Raw genomic sequence first — 22,390 nt, 5'->3', positions numbered from 1 at the left:
TAACATTGTTAAATACAGTAAAATCATCCAGAAGTAGCATAGATGGACAGGCGAGGCACATGGATGGAAGTAGAGTGCCAGGGTAGTGTGCACCATAACCTTAATTGCTGATCACAAATAGTGGAATGACATATGATGGGACAGAAATCAAACTTGAGGTGGTATAGCGACGGAAGTGAGGGCCAAGAGTACTTTGGTGGTGGGACTAGAGCAATAGCGCAGCGGGTACAGCGGGTAGGGCATTTGCCTTGTACATAGCTGACCTAGGTTCGATTCCCAGCACCCCGAGCACCACCAGGAGTAATTCCTGAGTGCAGAGTCAGGAGTAACCCCTGTGCATCACCGGGTGTGACCCAAAAAGCAAAAAAAAAAAAAAAAGTACTTGGGAGCTGCTGTCATGCAGTAACTTCATACCTCAATACTATGAACTAAAACACTGTTATAGCCATATTATTTAAGCTACAATTAAAAATAAATAATACATTAAAACAACAAAACTAGCTCCTTATAACATCACATTAAGTATTCAGGAAAAATTGGGACACTGGTGGTGGGAAATGTGCACTGGTGAAAGGACAGGTGTTGGAACATTATATGACTGAAACAATTTTGTAACTGGGTATCTCACTGTGTTTCAATAAAAATAAAATAAAAGTTAGAAAAACAGGTATTCAGGAAAGTCACACCTTTTTTGTAATTTCATACACCCAAACTTCCTTATGGTGAGTTTCCTCTTCTTTCAAGGCAACTTTACAGTTCCTGAAATAAAAAGTTGTCACACTCTTAAGTTTTATATTTAGTAACGTAAAAGTCTCCCAGCCTTCAACATGGCTAGAGAGGTTTTTTAAATGGTTTAAAAAAAAAAATGGTTTTATGTTTACCCTCAAGTTCTGCTAATAAGGAAGCAACTGTCTGAAAGAGAACAATTTGTGAAAGTTCACGATAAAATAACAACATCATTTTTAAAAATTTAAAAAGTAGGCACTTAACAGCATTTGAATTTTAAAACAATGGAGCTAAAATCTGTTACTTAAAAATAAAAATCCACAGCTTGGCCAAAGCAGGATGGACCACTCATATCTGAATATTTAGAAGGCTTGTCTCAAAGGTCTACATGCTATAAACAATATTCTACTGCTATTGAAGTTCCAAGGTTAACTTTTCTGAGTTCTGAGATTTATCTCAGAAATTAAACAATAGCTCGCTTCTCTGAAACCAGCAAATCCCAGAGTTTCACAGCCTGCAGCAAAGCCTTGGATTCATACTGGTCCTCGGTGAGGCTCTGATCTGTAGATGGAAGGGCAGGGGAGTGTGAAGCATTAAAGCCCCTATTTCCCCAAAACTCTTCACTGTGTCATGGAACCATCAACTCCATGCACAGAGCGGCTTCTCGTTTGACATCAACTAAGCATAAGCTTTGAGCTGTTTTTCAGTTTGTTGCAAAAGCTAACATTCTTGCATTCTTTTGTTTTCCCCCCACACTGAGAGCCCCCACATGCTGCCAGGAGGAGGGAAGCCTGGGCGTGGGGGTGCCTGCTGAGACAAGCCAGTCAGATCTAAGAGTTTAGTCAGTAGATATCTCATCTAAGCCTAGGATGAGCTGTCTCATCTCATCATAACTAATATGTTACTTGCATTTGGCCAGCACTACATCTTTGGCTTTAAACAAATTCTCACCTTTTGACATAGAAAGGGGGACTCCTGTATTTATGTCAGACAGCACGGTCACTTCAGGACCCAAGCAAGCCAGGACATATGACCCTTCTGGTTCTCATAAGCCTTTACTCCACGAGCAGTCACGTTGATTAATTCTTTTGGGGGGGCTGAGGGGACTCTCAGAGGACACTGTGTGGTTTTGGACATTCAAACCGTGCTTGGCTACATACAAACCAAGTGTTTACCTCCTGTACTATCTCTCTAGCCCTTTGCCGAACTCTGAATTCCAATATCTCCTTTATTAGATAAGCCACAGCTTTATGCCAAAAAATAAGGTGCCAGAAGTCTGGGGGAGGGATCTAAGGAGTGATGTCTGAGCTCTAGAAAGGTAAATGTTCCAATGCCTCTAATCTAAAGATTCAGCCTGAGCTTCTGAGGTACTGAAATTAGCCTGAGAGGGCTGAGTACTCAGGGAAGGGAGGTTTTACCTTCTCTCTATATCATTCCTCCAGCATGTGTCGTAAGAGACTGTGGTTGGTCACTACAGAAAGCTGATGAACAGAAGGAGGCAAAATTTCCAATTTCTTCCAGTTCTATTCTGTGGAGGTGACTCCAAGGGCTGAGCCCCATACCTTGCATGCAGAAGGCCCAGGTTTTATATCCACCCAGCACTGAGCCTTGTAACTTGAGTACTACCCAGCATTGTCCACCCCTTTCCCCACCCTGGAAAAAAAACAAAAGAAAGAAAGAAAACTATTCTGCTTCAATGATTAAGCCATTTACAAACTGAATGCTTACTTACTGAACTTCTGTCTGCACATTAGTTCTTTAAATGCCTCCAGTGACCCTGTAAAATCAATACTGTATTATTCCCCTCTCTAAGAATTCTCCAACTAAGAACAAGTAGGCTTGGAAGAGGACGGTCATTCATCCAAGGTTGCAAGATGCTTATTAGGATTCAAACATCTTAATCATCTTCTTTCTATTTGCCTCCTACCAGCCCCTCTAGTTCAGGAGTCCTTTATTGCCAGGACCCTTCACTCCACTAGTTCAAGTAAAGGGCATTGCTTACTGTGCAGATACCACCAGCAATCTCTTGGACCCCAGGGTAGAAAATCGAAGACTGTAGAGTGCCCTAGGGATTCAATACTGAATTTCCCTCTACTGTGTGTCTTTAAAGGGAGAAAGTGTGTGCATGTGTGTGTGTCTGTCTGTCTGTATGTATGTATGTATTTATGTGTGTGTCTGTGTGTGTCTGCATGTGTCTCCCCATGTGGGATCCCAGATAGTTGTGGGGTTATGATGAACTCACCTGTAGGAAGCAGCAAATCTGGAGATTGAACTCAGGGCCTCCCGCTTACCTGGGATCTTCTTAAGTCACTGAGCCACTTTCTGATTCGAAGTCTATTTTTTCACATGGAGGAAAAAGAAACCTTTTGATCATTTTGTAATGGACTACTATCAACAATAAAAATTAAATTCTGGTTTTGACTTCTCTGTCCCAAACACTCAGGGGAACATTCTATACTCATCTGAAACAAATGCAAAGAAGCACAAAAACTCAGTAGAAAGATGCACTGAGGTTCCTGAGGAAATAAATTTCAACAATTATTCTGTCCTCATGAAAGCTACTTAAAATTCCCATCTTTTGCAAGATTTCTATGTTAAAAAAGTGCTGCGAACCTGGTTCTTAGAGTTTATATGAGGCAGAGAGTGATGTGGCTGTAGCCAGGAGGCCATGGGGCCCTGCACAGGGCCGGCATTCTCTTACTTCAAGGCTGTATTCCATTAATAGATTCACATTCCTGGACAAAGCACAGAGCTTGGACTAGCGCCCAGTTCTCCTGACTTCCAGCCGAGAGCCTTTTTGACAAGTGTACAGATGCTTCTATGCTCTTCTCTCTCTCTCTCTCTCTCTCTCTCTCTCTCTCTCTCTCTCTCTCTCTCTCTCCCTCCCTCTCTCTTACTCTCTCTTACTCTCTCTGTCTCTCTGTCTCTGTCTGTCTCTGTCTCTTTCTCTCTCTCTCTCTTTCTCTCTCTCTCTCTCTTCCTCTGTGTGTGTGCAGGAATTGGGATAGATGGGGACATGAAATGACTTTGTGTGTGACCCAGAACAGACCACACACATCCTCTCTACCCCTCCCATCCTTTGATGTCATGATGTCACTTGGTGCTACTATCTGGTCTTGATACATGAATGGGGTGAGTTGGGGTTCAGGGGTGCCCTGTGTCACACCCAGCTATGCTGGGCCCCTCAGTTGGCATGGATGGTTTGGTGGTTCCATGCTAAGGTGGCAGGGTGGGGGTCATGTGGTACCAGGGATCAAACTCAGAGCCTCCCACAATGTAAGCTTGTGTTCTTCCATTTGTGCCCTCTTCCTGGTCCCTCATGATGTTTTTTGAGTAGGGTTCTATCAACATATGGTATGTAAATATCTGGTCATTGGCCTCTCTTCCTTCAATGAGCCTGAAATCTCATCATCACTGTATCACTGTATCACTGTCATCCTGTTGATCATCAATTTGCTCGAGCGGGCCCAGTAACATCTCCATTTATCTAGCCCTGAGATTTTATCAGTCTCTCTTTACTTGTTCTTCCCAATAGTGCCGCATTAGAGGCTCTTTGGGGTCAGGGGAATGAGACCCATCATTGCTACTGTATTTGGCATATGAATACGCCACAAGGAGCTTGCCAGGCTCTCCCCCATGCAGGGAGTAAACTCTTGGTAGCTTGCCAGGTTCCCCAAGAGGGAGAACTAGGCTATCAGATGTCAGCTATCAGTTTCCTGGAGCTTGGTTATATAATCTCTGGACATTGGCCGTAGATGGAATTACATGGTGCTGGGGACAATTTCTGGTTGTGATTGCCTAGCTGCTGGAAAACAGGGAATCTGGGTGAAATAGGCTCAGTCCTGATCTGAGCAGCTTTGGAGATCTCAGCTCCAGGTCCCGCGCACTTGGGTTACTCTGCCAGTTCCTTCATGCATGAGGCTTATCTGAATGTGTGGACAGTAGCCTCGAGCATGGCTTGGCTGGGTTCTGGAGGTCTAAACAGCGGCGGCAACGAGGCTCTGGGTGCAGCCGTCTCTCCCCGGGAAGGCCCAGGCCCTTCCCGAGGAATCAGGAAACACTGCTATGTGTGTGTTGGGGGTGTGCGGTATTATGGGGATCAAATCATAACCTCTCACATGCGGTACTTCTCATTTTGAAATTTTGTTTTTGACGAACACCTGGCAGTACTCAGGGGCTACTCCTAGTCATGCTCAAGGAATAACTCAGTGCAAGGGATTGAAACTGGGCCTCTGGCATGCAAAGCATGCACTCAGCACAGCTACTTCCTTTTATATCTCCATCACCCAAAAGCCCACCTCCACATCAAAGGCATAAGCAAAATTTTGGTTGGAAGAGAGGAAAGGCTAAGCAGACTGCACAATTTGCCTCAAATGAAAGGTCTCTTTATAAGTCAATCAAAGCATAAATGTAAAGCACATTTGTAGCTCTTGGAGAGAAATAGAAAAATTTTATCTGCCTGGGGCATTGTCTGAGTTCTCCTCTTCCTTGTTCCTTCTTTTCCGGTTAATTTGCTAGATTAAAAAAATTAATTAGTCATATTAGCTAAAGAACAGATTGGAAGAAAAGATGTCAAAACACTTAAAGGAACTATCCCCTCCAGAAAGGAGAAATAAAATGAAAGTATGTGAAAGAAGAAAACAGAGCGTTTGAGGTATAGATTATGTTTTCTGAAAATGTGAGAAGCAGAAAAATGCTGCCCACAGCTTCCGAGTCACATGCAGACCAACGCCAGTGAATACTGGGTGTGAAGAAACAGCAAGGGCTGATGGCGTGAGCCTGAGTTTTCAAAACAAGGAGAGGAAGTCGCTGTATGAATGTTTCTCTAAGAAAATACGAGACATTCCATAACTCTCACTTGCTGCCTGCGGTTTATAAACAGTGCTGCTCAGACTTGCACCAGAGCTAGACCATCTGGGAGCCCGGGGACCTTGCTGACCCATTTGAAGCACTTGCCGTCCACCGGCCACTGAGCGATAAGAGCACAAACCAAAGGGTTGAATTTTAGTGGTGGGGACCGGGAGCTGAGGGAGGATTTAGGTTGTATTTTTTTTTTCTTTTTGGGTCACACCCAGCAATGCACAGGGGTTACTCCTGGATTTGCATTCAGGAATTACTCCTTGTGGTGCTGAGGAGACCAGATGGGATGCTGGGAATCTAACCTGGGTGGGTCATGTGCAAGGCAAATGCCCTGCCCGCTGTGCTATTGCTCCAGCTCCCAGTTGTATTTCTTTTTCATGGATTCTGTTACATCCCCTTGCAAGTTGAAGGGTGTAGAGGGGAGATTGATGTCATTGACCTCAGAACACTGTGGGAGGTGCAGGTACAGGGAGGGTGGTGAGGGTCAGCCGCCTATGGGTGGGTCGTTTGGACACATACCTCTTGAGTGTCAATCATGAATCATGCGGACACTGTGGATACAGCAGCTAAGCACCTTGGTTTTGAGAAGATTCCGCTCTTGTTTGAAAAGACAGATAAACAGGTGGACAAAGAATATGTCTCTCTGAGGTCAGGTCCCAGCTCCTTTCCTCTCTTCGCGCCCTATACTCCAGGCTCAGTGGAGAGCTGAAGCGTCTTCCTGTCCCTAGAATAAGCCTAGAATAAGCCCAGCTCAGCCCTGCCTTCAGCCTCTACCCACATTTGTTCCTCTGGCTGACAAACTCCACCTAGACTTCCTTCTCCCTCTGTTCAACTGTCCTCTGACATGTGATCTCTCAAAGAGCTTTTCTGGGGGCCAGAGCAATAGCACAATGGGGAGGGTGCTGGCCTTGCAAGCAGTCAACCCAGGTTTGATCCCCAACATATCATAGGGTCTCCCAAGGAACCAGACGTGATTCCTGAATATAGAGCTGGGAGTAACCCTGGTTCAATTCCCAGCATCTCATAGGGTCCCCCAAGAGACCAGGAGTGATCTCGGAGTGTAGAGAGTAAACCGCCAGGAATGATCTCTGAGTGTAAAGCCAGGACTGAGCACTGAGCACCCCGGGGTGTGTCCCCCTAAACAAACAAACACACACCAAAAAAGAGTTTCTCTGATCTTTGTAACACAGGTCCCCTTAGTCTCTTTTATTTTTATCTCTTCTCCGTCAATTCTACATCTTTTACGTGCTTGATTTTGCTGTTGTTACTATTGTGATTCTTGTTGTTTGGGGCCACATTAGGCTGTGCTGAGGGTTTACTCCTGACACTCTGTGCTCAGGGACTACTCCTGGAAAGCTTCAGAAGATCCTATGTGGTGCCAGGGATCGAACCCAGGTCATCTGTGTGCCACATGCAAGGCAGTACCACCTTCCCCCGTGGTACTATCTCTCCTGCGCCTACTTACCCACCTTCAGTTTTTCCTATTAGGATATGTGTCCCAAGAACATTCTTTTGTCCATTTTGCTCACTTCTCTATCTCATGCATTAAGGAACTGCTGTTAGAAATGCCTATTTGTGGGCTGGAGCAATAGTACAGTGGGTAGGGCATTTGCCTTGCACGTGGCCGACCCAGGTTCAATTCCCAGCATCCCATATGGTCCCCTGAGCACTGCCAGGAGTAATTGCTGAGTGCAGAGCCATAAGTAACTCCTGTGTGTTGCCAGATGTAACCCAAAAAGCCAAACAAAACATTAAAAAAATAAATGCCTATTTTTTTCACATGCCTGATGAACATGGCCTGTCACTTCTACTCAGGCAGTAGGTGAGAGATAAAACTACAGTATTTCAAATTTTCTGCATCGGGGATAAGTTGGCTTGGAAATACTAATTTTAAAACATTTTGTTTAAATATATTTCTGGGCTGGAGCGATAGCACAGCGGGTAGGATGTTTGCCTTGCATGAAGCTGACCCAGGTTGATTCCTCCGTCCCTCTCAGAGAGTCTGGCAAGCTATCAAGAGTATCCCGCCCACACGGCAAGGCCTGGCAAGCTACCCATGGCGTATTCGATATGCCAAAAATAGTAAAAACAGGTCTCAAATGGAAATGTTACTGGTGCCCGCTCGAACAAATTGATGAGCAGTGGGATGACAGTGATACAGTGATACAGCTGTATGTGTGTGCATTTATATATATATTAGCATATATATGTATATATGTATATATATATATAAACCTTCCAAAAGGGAAGGTTCTTATATATGTACTATATTCATCAAGAACCTTCCCTTTTTGGAGGTACAGGAGGTAAAGCATATGCATTTCATGTAGCTGATATCTGGCCCTGCTTATGGACCCCCAAGCACTGCCAGGTATAACAGGTATGAGCCAGGAGTAAGCCCTGAGCACTGCTGGGGTGGTCTTGCTCTCTCTCCCCACCCGCAAAGAAATTTTCCTTTCTAGTTGAGAGTTTTTCAGTAAAGTTTCCCGTATATGATACTTCTCCACATCCATTCTTAAACTTGGTTTTCAGATTTATAATTGATTCTTCAGTGTTACCATATTGTTCTCCTTTCCCTCCTTTGGAATATTGACCGTAAATTGAAAACAGGAGTGGCCAGATGGGCAATCATTGAAATCTTAGACTTATGACAATATGTGTTAAATACCATATAGTTAAATTGTTATAGAGCTTCCAAGTTAATCTTGATCAACATATTCTAAAATATATGTCATCAGACAATATACATAAAATGACAAGCATTTGATGACCTTACACGTACTTATATGAGCTAATAAAAACATGCACTGCCACGTGCTAAAAATTTAGTATCTATTTGATGACACATTGCAATCAAATCTCTTCTCAAATCTCCAAACTTATATTTGAACTCTGTTTCTGAGCCTAAGGACAGATACATGGTGAATCTGAACAATGTTAAGAAGACATCCACATTTGATCAATAATCTCATCCGGTAAATAGACAAAACATCTTGGAAGGTGATGGGTTAAACATTCTTTATCAGACCTGATCCAATAAGTTAAAAAGTGATGGTTAGAATTCCTGATATAAAGAAATTATTGGGGAGGGGATTCACAGTTGTCATTTGGGGTGGGGGCTTGTGGTATAAGGGCGCAAACCCAGCTGCAAGGCATATATGTCTACTCAATCACATTCTCAACTCTTGAACTTTCCTTTGATTGTAGCCATAAGAAGTTATGTCTCCAGAGCTGTGAGAAAGACAATGTAAAGAAACAAAAAAAGCAATGTAAAGAATCTTTCGTTAGCAACAAATTAAAGCGGACCCCCTCCAATATTTTGACATCATTGTATATATTATTTTATACATTGCAATGAAATTTCTCCTCTTGTTGGGCTGCTGTTTTTTATTGATTGATTGATTGGGTCACATCCGGTGATGCTCAGGGGTTACTCCTGGTTTTGCACTCAGGAATTACTCCTGATGGTGCTGGGAGGACCATATGGGATGCCAAGGATCAAACCTAGGTTGACTGCATGCAAGGCAAACTCTCTGCCAGCTGTATCTATCACTCCTGTTGCTGACTTTTAGAGACTGCATTCCATTTTACTGTATAATCACCCCAAGAGCAAACCAATTAGGATATAGTTTGACAATATCATTGCTTATTTATTTGGGGGCCACACCAGAAGTGTACAGAAGATATTCTCAGTTTAGTGCTCAGACATCACTCTAGTTGTTCTGCAAGAAACATGAAATGCTGGGAATTGAGCCGAGGGCTCCCACATACAAAGCATTCCCTCTAGCCTCTGAGCTATTTCCCTGGTCCTAACAATATTTTTAAGACTTAAGTAAATGTCATTATCAAAATAATGTCCTTTATCCTTTCTAATTCTTCCTCACTCTAGAAAAGGACTATCTGCTATTTGCACCCCCTACTTCTTACCTCCTCCTCTCTTGATTTCACATAAAACCACGCTATTTGATGACCTTATTCCCAAAGTGAAGAATAAATTTTAAGGCATCTGTGTACTCCTACTCTTACTGAGCAGTCAGTCTATGCCAGGGAAGCTGGGGATACTTCGATGCCTTATAGAACAGGAGTCAAAATCGACCTGACCATGGTTTCTCAAAAGATTAAACAAAATTCCCATATGATCCAGCAATTTCTCTCCTGGGTATTTACTCAAAAGAATCAAACGGGGCCAGAGAGATAGTACCAGGGTTAACCCTCAGCACCTCAGGGTAGAGTATTGCTGAGTGTAGCCCAGGAGGCTCCTCGCTCCCTCCAGCACCCAGAGTGGCCCAAGACTCTTACACTGTAAGACTTTAGCAGTAGCATATCTTTGCTCTCTTGCATCGAACTACTGGTCCTGTGGCAGATAATTGCTGAGAGGGGCCTCCTAAGCACCAGACATACTTACCCTCCCCCTCCCACCAAGAAAAAGAATTAAAAGTAGGAACTCGAACAGGGATTTGTGCACGAGTATTCATAGCAGAATTATTCACCTTAGCTTTAAGTTAAATTCGTTGATGGAAACAGCCATGCTCACCAATAAACAATGAGTCAGCAAATGTGGGATATACACATGAGGACAAACTCAGCCATAGAAAGGAATGAAGTACAGTCAGACATTGCGTAAAGACTGATGAATTCTGAGAAAGGTCTCTTTAAGTGACTGTGTTGTTGTGGGATAGTCATAGAATGTAATGACACAAACCTAGATGGTGAACTGGGCAATAGGATGTAGCATATTGGGATGGCCTTCATTGTGAACCTGGCTTATCAACCAAACCACCAGGAAGTAACCTGTGACTCTACCGATGTGTGCTGCAACATGTATGGAGCTGACAAGCATCATGCTTCATGCAATAAGCCAGGCACCAAAGGAAAAATAAGGTAGGCTTCTAATTACATGAGGCACCTGGAATAGATCAATCCAGAAAGACAGGAAGTAGAAGAGATATACCAAGTGCTAAAGGACTGAGGAGTTATCATGTAATGCATTGTGTTTCTATTGGAGGTGACCAAGTTTTGAATGTGGGTCTATAGGTAGCAGTGATGACTGAACACTGACAGGGCTACCAAATGGCACACTTACTGATAAGTAAAGTGATAATGTTATGCTAAGCATATTTTCTCATTAAAACATTATTTGGGGGAGGATTGGGAAGAAAGCTCAAAGGTTGCAATACTTTCTCTGTGTGCAGAAAATTGCTGGGTATCCAGCACTGCAGGTCTTTTGAACACCATCATTTGTGACCCTTTATAGCACTGAGCTGAGGTAGCACCCAAGCACCACTGGTTGTAAATTAAAAACGAACTAAAAACTTGGGGTGGAGGAGGCAAAAAGAGTGAGTTCTTTCTCAGGACTGGAGAGAGAGTACATCAGGTAAGGAATTTGTCTTGCATGCTGCCATCCTAGGTTTGATCTTTGACACCCAGCACTCTGGGTGTGGCCCCCAAAACAAACAAAAAAGACCCATTTCTTTCTGATCTGGGCCTTATAATGGGGCAACTGGGGTGGCCCCAAAGATTTAGGAGAGCCACCACCCACGCAGAGCATGGGATAGTGACAATCTTATCTATACCCCAAATCCAACCCAGTCCCAGGACAGAACAAAAGTTGGAGAAAGGACCAGGAAGCAGCTTTTGGATCCCCCCAAAAAGCTTGATAGAGCTTTCTCCACCTGACCTGGCCCCCTGTGAATGGACATGATCTGTCTTCAAGAAAGTATAAAACAACGCATAGGGAATTTATATATATTTTCCTTGACTTCTTTTCTTGTTTTAGTTTTGGGGTGCAGGGGCACACCCACTGATGCCCAGGGACTCCTAATAGAGCTCAAGGACCATATGCAATGCCAGGCATCAAACCCAGGTTCGTCACAGACAAGGTACTTTTGTTCTCCTAATCTCGTGATATAAAGTAATAAATAGAGAAGCAGAAAGATTCAGAAAGAACTTGCCTTGGACTGGAGAGATAGTACAGCGGGTAAGGCACTTGTCTTGCATTGCCAGGAGCATCACCAGGAGTGATCCCTAAGCACAGAGCAGAACCAGGAGTAAACCCTGACCACACAGGTATGGTCCAAAACAAAAATACAGAAAGAATTTGCACCTCTCAAATGGTTGAAGTTGTTTGGGAGGATAGGTGCTTTTGACTTGGAAATGTAGTTCCAGTGTGTAAGCAGCTAACAAACCAATGTACTACAACAAGGCGACTCATTTATACAGGTGCTAGCAACTAAGAAGATGGTGAACTTGTCCCCCTAAATCATTTTACTCCCAGGTTGGACTTAAGGCATCAGTTGGTAGGAAAGTACATTAGAATCAATCTTTGTGCAGTGCCTGGTCTTTGCTCTTTCCTTCCTTCTCTGCCACCAAACCAGATATTTAAGCACACATGCATGAAACAGCCCTCCCTAAGGGTTGGGAGACAGGATAGAGACACTGCAAGAGGGTCCAAGAAGTCCATATGCATATGTGGAGACCGGCTGCATGTCTTGTAACATTTTTTTTTCCCTTTTGGTAACCCCAGCATCAAAGCCAGAGCTTTGCGTGTGCAAAGTACGAGCTCTACTCTTGAGCCACATCTCTGACCCTCTTGTAACGTTGGGTGGGAGGGCACACTGGTCAGTATTCAGGGTTTACTCCTGCCTCTGCATTCAGGAATCACTTCTGGCATTGCTCTCTGGATGGTTTGTAGTGCTGGGGATCAAATTGGAGTCAATTGCAAGACAACTGCCTCACCTACCCACTGTAATTATTCTTATATTTATACATTGACTTTTAAAAGAAAAATTAGTCTTGCAGCCTTAGGTCAGTTTGTTGTTGTTGTGGGCTCCCCGTGTGTCATGCACTACCAGGGCTACTTGGGAGGGGAATTAAAGGCAGCCTTCAGTGAGTTACTCCCAACTACTCTTAGAAAACTAGAAAACTGTAAAACCAGGCAAAAGCCAGCGTCCTGGGAAGGCGGGAAGAAGAGCGTTCGGTTGCTCGGGTGGTCGGCTGCACGGGAAGTCAAGTTGTTAAAGAGATTTGGATGCGTGTTCCCTCATCCCGACTGGCGCGTTAACCCAGAGACCAGAAATGCTAATTACCTCTCATTACCTTTGTTATCGAGCAGACCCGGTGTTTAAGCCCCGAAGAGGCCTTGCACAGTGAGGCAATATCCTGTCTGAATAATTTAGGCTGGGGCAGAGGCCAGCCCACACAGTGCAGATGTGTGTGAGAGAGAGCGCGCCCCTTACCCTTTCCTATCCATTTCCTGTATCTGCAGCCGCTGCGCGTTGCACAGTAACCAAGTCAACCTCCAGATAGGAAGAAGAAAAAAAAAAGAAGAAGAAAAAGCGTCGTTTAGCAGGAGGTGAAATATAGCGTGCCTGGCTAGGCAAATGTTTCACCTGCGCGGCCAATTAGCTCCCTCTCCCAGAAAGACTCGTTCAACAGGTTTGCGTCTCCGATTCCCCGGCCGCCGGGGTTGGGGCAAGAGGCTGTCACTTGGCTCCGACCCGCCCCTTCCCTCCCTCCCTCCGCCCCCTTCCCTCCCTCCCGCCCGGCCTGTCCCCGCTCGCGCCGGCCAATCGCGCCGCCTCCAACGTGTCCAGGTTGGCGGCCCCCGGCGCGCCCGGCCGGCCTGGATGAGCGCAGCGCGCAGGGGAGGGCGCGGTTCGCGGCGGCGCCCGGGACGGTGGGAGCCGCGGGGACCCCGGCTGCGGCCCTGATGACTGAACTACAGCAGGATGTGGACGACACAAAGCCTGTCAAAGGGCTGGGGAAGAGAGAGAGCAAAGTTGGCTCAGCCCCGTAAGTAGCCTCCGCGCCGTCCCATCCCAGCCGGCGGGGAATGCGCTGCCCGGTCTTCCCGAGTCGGGGGTGGAAAGACAATTCCCGGACCTTGGAGTCGGGCAGAAGATTTGGGGAGCTTGGGGGGGTACGCGGCCGCTTTTAACCCTTTCTGTATCCTAGTGGGGCTAAGATACAGCAGCCTCTCGGGCCGGTGGGGATGGGGACTGTTGGAGCCGAGGGCGCGGTGGTTGGTTTTTCATTTGCTTTGGTTTTGTCCTCCCAAGGGAGGCCTGGAAGGTGGGGACCCACCTCCCCACATTTGGATCTCTCAGTCCCTGGAAGGCACCGGGCGCTAACCTTGATTTCACTTGTCCTACTTCCTCCTGATGTGTGGGAAGATGCAGTTGTCTCCGGATGACATCTGGTCACTGGCCTCGTAGCTGTGCCTGCTTGTCCTCTGATTTCGGAGCCCGAGAGGAGTTTCCCTCCACCCCCGCATGAGTCCCCTCCAGAGAGAGGGCAAGTGGAAAATATTCATCCCCCACCACTACCGTAACCACCCCACCCAAGACTGCCTGCCTCTTAGTTGCATACTCAGCACCAAGTTCATACTTTGGGGGGTGTTGGAGAGCAGGTGGAGGGGAGAGGAGGCGGGAGCGCAAGGAATAGATAATAAAACGCTTCAACTGTTGGGCATCACTATCTTCTCTGAAAGATTCTGTACACAGCAGGATTTGCACATTGTTTGACCTACAAAAATGCTTCTGGTTTGAGGAGCTGGATGGAAACAAAGTATTTTTTATTACAAGGATCAGCTTCCTGCCATAATAGTTTTCTGCTCCCTGCTTCGTTGATTTTTTTTTAAATCCCGAAGTGTGGCTATGTATATGGTATTTCCAAACATAGTTATTTGTTTGTTTGATTTTTAAGTTCCTTTGGGGCCACACAGGCTGTGCTCAGCACTTACTCCTGGTTCCGTGCTTAGGGGACATATGTAACGCTGGAGATTGTGTTAGTCACATGCAAAGCCAGGGCCTTACCTGCTGTACTATCTCTCAGACTCCACAAAAATCCTTTTCTATAAAAGGAAAAGAATCATTACTGCAAATAAGTAAAGAAAATAATGTTTACTTATTCGCAATTTACATTAAGTAATCTTAAGGTAAATAATAGGTACAGTTGCATTTTGATGGCAGGAAGCTTTTGGTAGTACTTAAAATGCTTTCTTGATACTAGTATGAAAGGATGGTAACATCTTCTAGTAATGAAGATTCAGTTACCATTGTGCATTTTTTTAGCATTTGCTCACAGTTTAAAACTCAAGGCCTGATTCTATATCAGTTCTTGTGTTTATAAAAGCACATTCGGACTTAACCATTCTAAGGACCTGCACATCTTAACTTAAGATGCATAATTCCTTTCTTGTACTTAATACAGTACTCTAGGCTCTCTCCCTTTTGTGGTAGCCCTTTTTCTCTTTTGAAATTATAATTCCTTCTTCCATCTCATAGTCCTTAAATAAAACAACTTTAGTATACACATATACATATGCCATGTGTATTTCAATGGAGTTTGTATTGGGATTTTGGAAGAATAGCTTTAATAGCTGTGATTTCTTTCAATGACTTTGGCCATATTCTCTCTCATTTTTTTTTTTTATTGAAACACCATGAGAACAGTTACAAAACTTTCAGGTGTAAGTCTCAATCATACAATGATTAAACACCAATCCCTTCACCAGTGCATATGTTCCACCACCAAAACCCCAGTATACCCCCCTATCCCACCCCCCACCCTGCCTGTGTGGCAGATGATTTTCATTTTACTCTCTCTTTACTTTGATTACATTTAATTTTTGACAGAAAACCCACTATTATTATTTGGAATTTTCCCCCAACAATCAGACCTGCCAAAAAGGTATCATTAGATCATTTGTTTTCTATTGCTGATAATGAAGAGCTTATGGTGTCGATGGCCGCAATAGCGGCCGCATGGTTTTGGAATTCTGGTATTTTAGTAATTAAGTCCAGAGGTATTTCTGCCAGCAGCCACTGCATTCCGAGATTGGTTTGTGTGCCTTTGGGATCATGGCCGTTCAGGAGCAGAGGAGCCGTTCATGGGTGGCTGCTTGGGGTCTCGTTTGGGTGGGGAGCAGGGCCAGTTCCCCCCGCCATTGTGAGATTTCCCATGCATCCCATCACTGCAAGCTCCTACCTACCCATCCAATTGGCTCTAAAAGGTGGCAGTCCCCATGCTGCCGCAAAGGGGAAAAGGCCGAGGGACAAAAACCCTTCCCCTCCTGGGGCTGCACAGGGCCATAGCTTAGTTCACAGTCCAAGAGCATCTCTGCCAGCAGCCACTGCATTCCGAGACTGGTCTCTGTGCATCTGGGATCATGGCCATTCAGGAGCAGAGGAGCCGTTCCTGAGCACTGTTTTGTATATCAGGAAAGGTCAGGCAGCCACATAAGTGGCTGCGCAGTTTGGAGAAATAGTCCTGGTCCCCACATACCGGAGCCATGTTTGTAGAAGCTCATGGTGACCAGGATTCCATCTGGAGTAGGTGGGGAGACTGCACCTGCTCCATCTGGGGCACCCTGGTGTTACTGACTCTGTTTGGGGTCCGAAGCATTCTCCAGTGTGGTGTCCGCCAGACAGGATTCTTCACTGCTGAGTCTTTGGTCATATTCTCTTGCCGTGTTTGTTCCCTTCTCAGTATGGTCAACTAAAGTGATTCCTTTTACCAAAAAAAAATACTAATAATACTACTACTAATAATAATAATAGCACAGCAAGTAAGACATTTGCCTTACATGTGGCCGACCGGGTTCGATTCCTCTGTCCCTCTCAGAGAGCCCAGCAAGCTACCGAGAGTATCTCACCCGCACAGCAGAGCCTGGCAAGCTACCCGTGGCGTATTTGATATGCCAAAACAGTAACAAGTCTCACAATGGAGATGTTACTGGTGCCCATTCAAGCAAATCGATGAGCAACGGGATGACAGTGACATATATGTATATATGTATATATATATACATATATACATACAGAATTTAAAAAATGTGCTATAGACACGGTCCTTTGCAAATGTTTGTTTTCCTCACCCCAAAATAAAATCCTAATCTCATACTAAGAAATTTGAGTTGTGGGGTGGGAATCTTCTCAGATAACTGCATGTTGTATAATGCTTTTCCACACTTGCCTGAAGAAGAGGTAATGTGGATAGTCTTTTCATTATTTCATAGACAGTAGCAATGACAGGCGTGTTGAGAGGCACTAGCAAGACTTGAACCCTGGACTTTAAACTCATCCAGATCTCATTACTGGCAATACTGAGTTCAAAAAGCAGAATGTTTCAAGTCTACAGTGCTTCTGAGCTTTGGAATTTAACATCCTACTCATCTAGATTACTGGTTCTTTTTTTCACCCCTGCGGATTGCCACTGGGTCCACAGACCAGCAGTTACAACCAAGGCGGTAGACCAGTTGCTTTCAACCTTCCCACATCTGCATAGACTGACTGGTGAAGATCACTGATCAGACCAGTGTTTCTCAACCGTTTCTCAACCGTTTTCTGACTGTGGCTCCCTTCTGACCTTGATTACTTCTTGTGAGCCCCACTACCTCTACCATCCTAGAAGTTGGTACCTAGCCTTGTGCCAACCCCACACCCTATTTATGCAGTTTTCACCTGTGGCCCCCTTAGAATGTCCTGTGGGTTCATTGGGGCCATATGACCCCCTGTTGGGAAATACTGTTCTAGATGCTCATTTAAGACAATCATTTGATGCAGTGAAAGGTTCTCTAGGACTGTGGTTCTCAAAGTGGATTCTGTATTGGAATCACCTCAACAGACTTAAAAATCCTTAAGCCTCAGTTCCCTCAAACCCTTCCCCAGATGATTCTGATGCCATTGCCTTCATGAACATCTGGCCCTCACTCATGTGATGGGGTTGGGGAGGAGTGAGGGAAGCGAGAGATAGTACACCAGTTAAGGCACTTATTTTGCATCCAAGCAACCTGAGTTCTATCCCTAAAACCACATATGATCCCCTGAACCCTTCAGGACTGATACTTGAGCACAGAGCCAGGAGTAAGTTCTGAATATAGCCAGGTGTGGTCAAAGAGCAAAAACAATTTTAAAGTTAGAATTTTAAAAGTTCTCTGGGTCATTCAATGAAAACCTCTTCTAAAGCACTCAGATTAATTCTTTTGACTTAAACTCTTTATATGCCAGAAAAATAATGTAGAAGAGGGGCTGGAGCAATAGCACAGGGGTGATTCCTGTGTGCAGAGCCAGGAGTAACCCCTGAGCATCGCCAGATGTGACACAAAAAGCAATAAATAAATAATAATATAGAAGATAAGCACTGACTTTCAAGGCTGCTACATAGCCCTTCATTTGGAATTCACGGTTTCATTAATTCATCTCAGTTCATCAAATACTGGAATACCTACTATTTGTTCAGTAATTGTGGGGAGATACTATAATGAATGTGATCTAAAATTTCGTATCAGCTTTTCTGGATTGCTAAAAGCAATGTGTGGGAGAAAAAGGTGGTACTCAATGTATATATTACTGTATTCTAATAACACTGGTGACCCTTGCAAATTAAACTTGAACAAGTGACTAAAAGTTTTGGCTTATAGCTCAGTCTTTTCCTTGGTCCGGTATGTTATGCTTTGCAGTCTTTGATAAAATTCTCTTGGTTCATTGATTCTTTTGTTTATTTTCACCTACAAAGTGGTCATTTCCAGGCCTGTTAAATTCACTGTTTTGTTTTGTTTTGTTTTGGGGTTGGTTTTTTTTGTCTGTGTTTTGGGGGGACCACACCTAGCAGTGCTCAGGGTTTAATCCTGGTTCTGTACTCAGGAATCACTCTGGGTGGTGCTCAGAATGCCAGGGATAGAACCGGGGTCTGCCATGTTCAAGGCAATACCCTCTCTGCTGTACTAACATTCCAGCTCCTCGTGGACTCACTTTTGATTTAGTCTTAAAGTTTTAGACACCCTCTTCTGAATTCTTAAACCTCTGCTTTGTTAACAAAGTAGTTATAAGAGGGACTTTGATACATTATCACAGTGACATATTGTTGTGATAGTTTCATATTTGAAATTATTTTTAGTAGCCAATATCAGTATTAGAAAGTCAGTATCAGTTCTTTGTTTTGAACTTCATAACTTGTCACTGAGTACAAAGTTCTTGAAGTCCAGGAGTCTCAATGAATATTTTCTCCCAAGAATGTAGGAATGACCAGCATTTAAAGAATAAGAAAAATTACCCCATGCCCAAGTCTATATCTATAGCTACAAGGGCATAGTTACCTCTAACCTTCCCCCCCAACACACGCACAGTAATATCAGTTGCTGTTTGTTGATGGAGAATGTGCGCCACGTGGCTGATGGGCTGCTTAGTAATTGACATTCATTTTATTGCTGATTGAAGTTGTTACTACCCTTCACTCCATTGTACATGTAAGAGAACTCTTATGCTCCGAAAATTAATGCAACTAAGCAGAGACACTGTCAATAAAAAAGAATTACTACAACACCCAAAAGGAGAGAGAACAAAAGGGAAATCCCTTCCGCAGAGGCAGGGTGGGGTGGTGGGGGATGGGGTGGGGGTGGTGAGAGGGATACTGGGATCATTGGTGGAGGTGAATGGGCACTGGTGGAGGGATGGGTAAATGATCACTGTATGACTGAAATGCAAACACAGAAGTTCATAAGTTTGTAACTGTACATCACAATGATTCTTTAATAAAAAATTTAAAAAATAATAAAAAATAAGAATCGGTAAAAAGAAAAAGAATTACTCAAAAAGAATTACTCAAATTCAAGCTCAGATACCCTTTAATTGCAGTCAAAACTTGAATGCATTATTTGTACCCTTCAATTCCAGAATCAAGGCTGACCCTCAGTGTCCTACTCTACAGCAGACCCATCAGCCAAGGTCATTTCAACCTCATGTTTAGCCAGCATGCCTAGCTTTCATAGCCAAACAACAGCCTCATGCTTAGGAGGTGATAATGCAGAAGAATAAGCAACAAATGTGTTACAGGGTGGACGCCTTCAAGGTCATTATAAAAAAGGAAAGTCAAGCAATAGCCTTGTCACCCATCACAGGAGGAAGCCAGAGACACATGACTGAGCACACGCTCCCAAAACAGAAAAAGGACAGCAGAGGGAAGCGGAGGAAATCTAAATCAAGCACAAATTTTGTTTGCCTAAAAAGATAGCTTCTCCTCCTCTCATCTTGATTCCTTCATTCAAGCAGCCCCCACTCCCCTTTCTCTGGACTTTCTCCTTCCATCTCCCTTATCAGTGCTCACTTTCCAAACATATGGTCAGTCCTATAATATTGATCTGCTGCTAATAACATTATTAATTAACAGTTTGCATTTATTGAATGCTTTGTGTGTACAAAGGACTTTTTTTTTTACATTTCTGTAAACCCACACACTAGTGCAATGTAATCTATTAGTCATTTTCCCGTACCCAAACTCTGTTGCAAACTGCAATTTTGTTTTCCCTTGTTGAATTTTCCCCAAGAGTTCAACAAATAATTACCTTCAATAACCACCTGTTGGTGAGTATGGGCAGCCCAACCCAGTGCTTCCTAATTTAGGTTGCTCATATTCTTCGAGCCACTTGATAATCTCAGGGGAAATTCTACTCTTAAAAATCTCTTTACCCAATTTTCTATTGGTAGCAGTTAAAATATTTTGGTATGTTTACTGGCCCAAGAACCATGGTTTATTTTTCTATGAGCTTGAAGAGAGGCTGCAGACTTAACCCATCAATCAGGTGCCTTTTTGATTAAAATGTACAGCGTGCTCTTCCTCTTGCCATGAGTTGTTCATTTCGCTCCTTATTTTCCCATCTCAGTCTTAGTTTTTCCCTACTTTAACTTTTTTTTTAATATGGAATTTTATGTTCCTACTAGATAGTTCTAAAATGCTCTGACTCTTTGGACACTGTTTAAAAGATACGCTTTTATTTCTTTTATTGTTGTAGTTTTGTTTGGAGGCTCGTGGTGCTTAGTGCTTACTCCTGGCTCTGTTCTCAGGGATCATTCCTGGCATTGCCAGGTGTGGTCCAAGAAATAATTATTATTATTAAAATAAAAGTGATCATGGGCTTCTGGTTTTATGACTTAAGTGGTAGAGTGCAAGTCTTGCTCAGCAAGGCAAGGTTGGCACTCCAACAAACCATACCCCCCACCAACACCGCCAAACTGTGACCCACCCCCCACAATTTAAGCGACATATAGAAGTGATCATGGTTTGGGGGACATAATGTAGCTATCACTGTGTCACTGTCATCCCATTGATCATTTGACTATGAACAATGAATTCAAGTAATAGTAAATACATGTAAGGAAACATGTGTCATCTAAGTATACCTTCTTTGTGCCTGGCATATAGTGAGTATTTCACAAGCAGAAAAGGGTTGGATTGAGGATCTTTTCTTGCATTGGAAACAAAAGAGCAGTTATTGAATACAGCTCAGTTTCTTAGTGATTGCTTAACTGCAGACTTTGAAAGCACCCACAGAGCAAGAGAAACTTTACTCCATGTATAATCTCCTTATATGCGTGTGTTCATATGTGTAATGTGTAGATATGCTTTTTCCCTTTTAATTTACAGGTCACCGCATCTGACAGATTACTAGTGCTCATTTTAATGAAAATTCTAGGGTAGGAAAAAATAAAAATTTATTAGGGAATATAAATATTGGAGTAAAATCATCAACAGAGGAGTTTGGAAAAATAGAGACAAACACGCAGGTGTTCCGATTTTTAACATTTTGGAAAGAAATTCAAGGAAGCAAATGGGCTCCATGAGGCAGATAGCAAGTGTCAAGGCTATTATAGGAGGTGGTTAAGAATGCAGGCTTGAGGAAACTAGGATTTGAAATCTGGCTTTCCTATCTCAGAAAAGTGTGACCTTGTCAAGTTACTTAATTCTTGGCAGGTTGGGTACTTGGCAGGCACCTTTAATTCTCTGCCTCACTTTCTGGAAAGGATGATACTTTAGTCAGCTGTTGCATATAGATTTGCTTTGAAGTTTAAATGGAAACAAGAATATTCTTAGAGCCTGCATTGTTAGCTTTCTGACAGATTTTTTTTTTTAACTGTAGCTTCCTTGGAGTGGCTGGGAGGTGTGTCCTGGGGTGAGGAAGGTATAAAATGTAATTAAACTAGGCAACTGCCCAAAGGACTTGGGGCTGCTTTTAAGAGGACGGAAGTATTCCTTCCTTTCCAGCGTGGCCTGTGCAGTGTGCAAATGGCTCTCATGCCAGCGTTTCTGGATTTGGGATGAACGTGTATTTTTCATCTATGATCCACTGGTTTTCAGTCAGCTTTGTTGAGCTTTTCTATCCATTTTAAACTGCCCGGTTCTTTCCTTTGCTAAGCTCTGGTCTCCTTCAGTGTCTTCCTACTGCTTTACTGTTCTGCTTTCACTCATTTCAAATGACAGTGTGCAAGTCCTGGAGAGGTTCCTTCACAGACAGTTTTTTGTTTTGTTTTGGGGCCACACCTAGTTGTGCTCCTGACCTTGTGCTCAGGGCTGACTCCTGGCAGGTCTCAGGGACCATGTATGGTACTGGGGACTCAACCTAGCTTGGCCAGATATAAGGCATGGGCCCTACCCACTATCCTGTCTCTCCAGGTCCCCCTCCACAGCCATTTTAAGGATACTTTCTCCTTAAAGAAAAGGAAGGTTGGCAGATATGCGGGAATCCATGACTGAGATCTCCAAGCCCGCTTGGATCAGGACTGGGCCTCCTCCTCCCAGGTCTCCAGTTTTCCAGAAGCTTGGCAGTCACACCCACAAACTGCCCCTGGTGCCATGTAACCTCATCAATGGCCAAGACCCAAAGACTATAAACTAAAGCTCCCAGAAGAGAGTTTCCTGGACATTATATTCTATCCATAACAAGCAATACAAAACAAATAGTCTAGCATTGCCTTTTCGGCAGGTTTGAGTGATGGTGAGACTGGTGTTAAAATATCGAATGTAACCAAAG

At 43.8% G+C, this 22,390-nt stretch overlaps 1 protein-coding gene across 4 annotated transcripts in view; it reads left to right on the top strand.

Moving 5' to 3' along the window:
- The window catches only part of GRAMD2B (GRAM domain containing 2B), a 108,944-nt gene that overhangs the window by 27,190 nt on the left and 59,364 nt on the right, over window positions 1–22,390 (top strand). The window contains exon 1 of one of the 4 annotated variants that reach the window (XM_004609819.2): window positions 13,142–13,377. The exons of 2 other annotated variants lie outside the window; for them this stretch is intronic. In XM_004609819.2, the coding sequence (XP_004609876.1) occupies window positions 13,295–13,377 (83 nt within the window). In that variant the 5' untranslated portion in view covers window positions 13,142–13,294. Of the gene's footprint in view, window positions 1–13,141; window positions 13,378–22,390 lie in introns of those variants that run through there. One more of the 4 variants, XM_055143262.1, reaches the window with a different exon arrangement.

Source organism: Sorex araneus, chromosome 6 (assembly GCF_027595985.1).
Source record: "Sorex araneus isolate mSorAra2 chromosome 6, mSorAra2.pri, whole genome shotgun sequence".
Taxonomy (NCBI): Eukaryota; Metazoa; Chordata; class Mammalia; order Eulipotyphla; family Soricidae; genus Sorex; species Sorex araneus.
Note: the sequence above shows the minus strand (reverse complement) of the source record. Positions and strands in the feature narration are given on the sequence as shown.